This window comes from Nestor notabilis, unplaced genomic scaffold (genome assembly GCF_000696875.1).
Source record: "Nestor notabilis isolate BGI_N333 unplaced genomic scaffold, ASM69687v1 scaffold25593, whole genome shotgun sequence".
Taxonomy (NCBI): Eukaryota; Metazoa; Chordata; class Aves; order Psittaciformes; family Psittacidae; genus Nestor; species Nestor notabilis.
Genome location: NW_009921965.1, coordinates 8,345 through 14,306, shown reverse-complemented (window position 1 = coordinate 14,306; position 5,962 = coordinate 8,345). Strand labels below are relative to the sequence as shown.

General features: G+C 51.9%; 1 protein-coding gene across 1 annotated transcript in view; it reads right to left on the bottom strand.

Annotated features, from left to right (window-relative positions):
* Positions 1–7: 7 nt before the first annotated feature.
* MARCH2 (membrane-associated ring finger (C3HC4) 2, E3 ubiquitin protein ligase) overlaps positions 8–5,962 on the bottom strand; it is a gene marked incomplete at both ends in the record, with an annotated part of 11,861 nt that continues 5,906 nt past the window's right edge. The window contains 2 exons of the mRNA XM_010011394.1: positions 8–103; positions 3,868–4,077. Of these exons, the coding sequence (XP_010009696.1) occupies positions 8–103; positions 3,868–4,077 (306 nt within the window). The remainder of the gene's footprint in view (positions 104–3,867; positions 4,078–5,962) is intronic.

Sequence of the window (5,962 nt, the reverse complement as noted above, 5' to 3'; positions counted from 1 at the left end):
GGGGCACGGGGTGAGGGCTCCGGGAGGATGGGAGCATCAACCGGACCTTCTGGTTGGTCCTTCGCCACTCCGAGTACAGCTGACAGTGGTACCGGAACGAGACCTGGGGAGGACAACGCGCGGGATGGTCACCAAACCCCGGCCCCAGGGCTGGAGCTGTAGAGACACAGTCACTACAGAGCAGACACACGTCTGCTCGCTGTGTATTCCGTGCCAAACCATCAGCATCCCAGCCAAAGGAGACAGCACTGAAATGGTTTCCATAGAATCATGGAATTTGGATGGGAAGGGACCTTAAAGCTCCTCCAGCTCCACCCCCTGCCATGGGCAGGGACACCTTCCACTGGAGCAGGTTGCTCCAAGCCCCTGTGTCCAACCTGGCCTTGAACACTGCCAGGGATGGGGCAGCCACAGCTTCTCTGGGCACCCTGTGCCAGCGCCTCAGCACCCTCACAGGGAAGAGCTTCTGCCTCAGAGCTCATCTCAACCTCCCCTCTGGCAGGTTCAAGCCATTCCCCTTGTCCTGGGCCTACAGGCCCTTGTCCAAAGTCCCTCTCAGCAGAGGGGCAGGATCCCCTCCCTGAGCTGCTGCTCATGCTCTGGGGGTGCTCCCAGCACACAGGGGGGTTCACGGCTGCAACTTTTGGGCTTTCCATATCCCAGGCCTTTGACGAGGAATCAATGAATTCCTGGTAACACCTATGGTAACACACCCATAGGGGCTTTTCTGGGCAGCACCAGGACAGAGGGACAAAGTTTGGGTACAAGGTTGGTGAGATGTGTCAGGGAGGAACCGCAGCTTCACCCTGGCCACGGGCTGAAGTGAGCACCTTGTAAGGCCAAAACAAGAAGTTCTCAACAGGACCAGCCTCATGTCTGAATCCAACCAGCCTCCTCCCATCTCACAGATCCTGGTAGATGATCTCTGCCCTTTGCAAACTTCTCTCCTTGATCTGTAACAACAGGACAGTGGTTGAACTCCCTTGGCCAGGAGAGGATGCAAAGACTCAAGGGACCTGAACGAGCGGCTGCAGTTTTAGAGCAGCCCTGCAAGGGGGAGCTTCGAGCTGCGCTTCCCCAGCCGGCTGGGCTCCTCCCTGTGTCCTCTTGCAATCCTTACCATCACTACAGACTGTCTCACAGCTCCCGCTGACTCCTTAGCTTTGAAATGAAACTTTTCTAGAGTTTCTGGAGGAAGGAACAAAAGGAGCATGTATTTCCCTCCTATTCATTTTCCTACAAATGATGAGCAAGAGAATTAAATACTGAATGCAGTCAGCAACTCGTCAAAACCAAGCTTTCATCCTTTGTAAGAGTACAGGAAACATTTGCCTAGCAAGTAGGAAGTATATCTGACAAGGAAAAGTCAGTATTCCTATTACTTTGGGATAGGTCTCTGATATCTGCTATGAGAAATGAAGCTGCGCCACAGCATCAAGGCAATTTAGCTCATCCATGTGTGCACTCCCCATTTTTCCTGTTGTAGGGGGACAACTGTGGGGATAAGGTTGTTTGCTCATAAGCACGAAGCAAAAGCACCTCCAACCTGCAGAGGCAGTGGGTGAAGGGGGAGTTAATGGTGTAAAGCTCAAGGAAAGCTCCTGCTGCCCAGGAAGAAGCTGCAGCCTTGGCCACAGCCTCCCACAGATGCACAACAGCCCCTTGTGCTGCACAGGCCATGGTGGCACAGGAAGAGCTGCAGCTGAATATGGTAAATGTGAATAAAGGGGCTTCATTTCATGTCCTTCTCTGTTCAAAGGGATGTGAAGCTCAGCACAACTAGAGCCATTTTAGTCAGGACTTGGTAATTTATAAAAAACCCCCAGTTTTTCCATTTCAGCCAGATTTCCAGCTCCTCCAGAGCAGTCCTGGGACACAGAACACAGGAGCACTTCCCCTTAAGGTTTCCAATTTTAGCTTTGCTTTCACAGAAATGAACCTCATGCAGCATGGACAGGAGACATGTTTTGACAGCAGCACTCATCAGGCACCCACTGCAACCACCACCCCCCCAGTGAAGGCTGCAGCACCAGCTCACCCTCTCTTGGCACACAAGTCTGTGTAGGAGAGCTCCAAGGACCACCCTAACCCCAGGGGAAGGTGTTACTCTGAGAAAGCAGAGCATGAGATGGCAGGGAAATGGGCTGTGGCATTTCTACTGCCAGCTTTTTGGGGTCCTACTATTCCTCCTCCAGCAGCTGCACTTCTTCCCTTCCCTTCCCAAAACCATGCTTCCCAGCAAGCAGCTGGAAAAGGGTATAGACAGGGCATGAGCACACACAGGGCTTTGAACAGGAACATTAAAATGAGGATCCAAACCCCAAATTCCATCTAGAACATAAAAGAATGGAATGGGAAACAGAGGGAAGTCCCTGGCATGGGAGCCCCAAGGGCACAGGGAGCAGCAGGGCAGGGACCTGGCCCCAACCCAGCAGCTCCTTGGGACTTAGCTGGAAGCACTCACAGATGTGCTACACTGTGGAGCCACATTAACCTTTTGCTCTTCAGGACTCACCCCAAGCTCCTGGTTCCTCATCCAGCATGTCCAAAAAGATGTTAATTAAGGCATCTGCAGGAAGCTCTTTCCCAGCAGGGATCAGTTCAACACCCAGAGAGGCAAGTGCAGGTTCCCACTAATTCCCAGCACCTCCAGCCCCAGGCAGCACAGCTCCACAGGCACAGCAGTGGTTCAGGGCAGGCTGCCTGCCCAGCCTCACCTCAGAAAACCCAGTATGAGGGAGAAGTCAGAGCTCTCCCCAGGGCTGGAGTGTTTCTTGCACACACCCTTCTGTGCTACTGACATCATTAAAATACTGTGTAGGAATTTGTCTAGTTGTGGGCCACAGAGAACCCCAAAACCCCAGTGGTCAGTGTGCACTTCCTTTGGGCACGGCCAACCTGTGCAGCACAAAGCATGGAGCGACATGACAGCAGATTATTTATCACAGAAGTACAGAATGATTTGTGTTGGAAGGGACCTTAAAGCTCCTCCAGCTCCAACCCCTGCCCCGGGCAGGGACACCTTCCACTAGAGCAGGTTGCTCCAAGCCCCTGTGTCCAACCTGGCCTTGAACACTGCCAGGGATGGGGCAGCCACAGCTTCTCTGGGCACCCTGTGCCAGAGCCTCAGCACCCCCCCAGGGAAGAGCTTCTGCCTCAGAGCTCATCTCAGTCTCCCGTCTGGCAAGTTAAAGCCATTCCCCTTGTCCTGGCCCTACAGGCCCTTGTCCAAAGCCCCGCTCCAGGTTTCCTGGAGCCCCTTCAGGCACTGGAGCTGCTCTAAGGTGTCCCCTTGAGGAGCCCTCTCTTCTCCAGCTGCCCCAGCCCAGCTCTCTCAGCCTGGCTCCAGAGCAGAGCTGCTCCAGCCCTCGCAGCAGCTCTGTGGCCTCCTCTGGATTTGCTCCAACAGCTCCACATTCCTGTTTTGTTGTTGCCCCAGAGCTAGACGCAGGACTGCAGGGGGGAGTCTCACACAAGCAGGGTAGAGCGGGTCTGCTATTTAGGGATCTATTATTTAGGCTGTTAAACATTTTCCACATGGGTACCATTTCTGTGTTTCTTCTTGAAAATAGGAATAGGCATCACCACTGGACCTCTGCCTGCCCCCAGCACCAGACCTTCCCACCCAGCTCTGCACCCTGGTACACGACACCCCGGGGAACACTGTTCCTATGTCAATCTGGAAAGCAGATGATGAGGAAGTGGTTTCTCATTCTTAGCAAGCAGCTCCCATTTGAAGTAAATTAAATGGACCTTCAAGAGAAAGAGCTCAAGGTTTTCTCCCAGGGGGAGGCAGGAACATGGGGTGAGCCAGGACTTCCATCTCCCTCCTGAACACAAAGAAGGCCCTGGGCAGCAGCCACTTACCAGCGTCCAAAGGACGTAGATTGTGAAAAGTGCTATCGTTAGTGCTATGAGTCCGATGGCCTCCAGCCGGCTGTTGAACTGCAAATGATCCTGGGCTCCACGCAGGCACAGCCAGCCCGAGATGGCAGCCAGGGGAGTAATGAACAGGAAACACACCATGTCACAGAAGAGTGTCCTCTTCTCATTGCGGGGACCGGGATCCTTCAACCACTGCAGGAGGGAAGGGGAAAAGGGCATTAGGCAGCGGCAGAGGATTGCTATGGTGGTAAGCTCTCAGGTGCTCTCTGCAGTCTCTATGGACCTGGACTCACACAAACCTTAATAAAAATAGAGTTAGAGAGCATCAAGGGTATTTATAACAACCAACGAGGGAAAGGGAAGAGACAACTGAAGAATATCACAGAATTATAGACTGGTTCGTGTTGAAAGGGACCTTAAAGCTCCTCCAGCTCCAACCCCCTGCTACAGGCAGAGACACCTTCTGTTAGAGCAAGTTGCTCCAAGCCCCTGTGTCCAACCTGGCCTCTGACAGGTCTTGGACTGAACTTCAAGAGAAACATATCCAGGACTCTGCAACTGGTGTAGGGACTATGGGAAACCAGGGCACTGGGGTCTGTGGCCAGGCCGAGCTGTAAGAGAGCCCATTCTGGTGTATTCCTTCCTATTTTAAGGCTTGCTTTCTTGCCTCCCAGGCACAAAATGATCTGCAGCACTTTGATCTGTGTCACCAAGAAGCTTTGCAGGCTCTCAAAAATCAGCAGGCTGCAGAACTTATAGGAAGCTCTGTTGCAGGAAGGTTTCCCTCAACAGGCAACCTCTAAATGTTCAGCTACTTTTAGGAGTCCCGACTTGCTTCCAGTGTGGGTTCATTTTAGCTACTTGACTTTAATAGCAGCAATTGTTCTAGTTTTCCTGGGATTCTGCTATTTTCAGCCTTTCCTTTCCTTTTTTTAGAACAGTGCTTTCTGTGGTTCCTACCAATACCCAGAGTTGTTACAGCACATTTTTAGTGGGAGTTCTTTACAGTGGATGGGTTGCTGGATCCTTCCTTCTTTCCTGCACAAGGATGACTGGTCTCAATTAGGATTTAAAACTAATCAAAGAAATACAACTAATTGGAGAACATGATTGAAAAGGCACAGTCAGAGCAGGGGAGGGAATATCCCCGTGGCAACAAGGCATGTCTTACTGCCAGCCCTGCTGCCCACTTTTGACCAGGCAGGATGAAAGAGGACCCACCTGAGAACTATGCACACAAAGCTCCTTCCTGACAGGGGAAACCAGAGCTTGAAGAGTAATACAGAAGAGGTGGTGGCAGGTATGCAAGAAATTTGTGAGGCCACACAGGTCAAAATGGAGCACAGGTAAGTTGAGCACATGGTTGGCCAGAAAGACAAGCAGAAAGTGTTGACCCAAGGGCAGGGTGGAGGGTGCACACAAGTCAGAGCAAACTAACGTGAGGGATGTATGAGACACAGTGTCTCTGGCCTTGAACACTGCCAGGGCTGGGGCAGCCACAGCTTCTCTGGGCACCCTGTGCCAGCGCCTCAGCACCCTCCCAGGGAAGAGCTTCTGACTTGTATCTAACCTAAATCTCCCCTGTTTAAGTTTGAACCCATTCTCCCTTGGTCCTATCACTACAGTCCCTGATGAAGAGTGTCTAGCCCCCTACAGACACTGGAAGCTGCTCTGAGGTCTCCAGCAGCTTCTCTTCTCCAGGCTGAACAAACCAAATTGTCTGTCTTCATCTGGGAGGTGCTCCAGGCCCCGTAACATCCTCGTGGCCTCCTCTGGAAGAATCTCAGGGACTGAAGGCAGAAAGGTATTTCACTGCATGTGATTCTATTTATATTCCTTGTGAACTTTGAAACTCCTTCTTCCTCCCCAAGATGGGAGCCAAACATGTAAAGGCAGGAAGCAAATTAATTTCCTTTTGAAGCAGTTGATTTACTTTGTCAATGCACTGACACAGGAACAACCAGAATACAATCAGGCACCCAAAGGGCGCGGGGCTCCTGGCACAGCAGCACATCAGTGCCTACAGGATTAAAATAAACCTTGCAAACAATCCATAAAGTGGTCTGTCAGCTTAAAC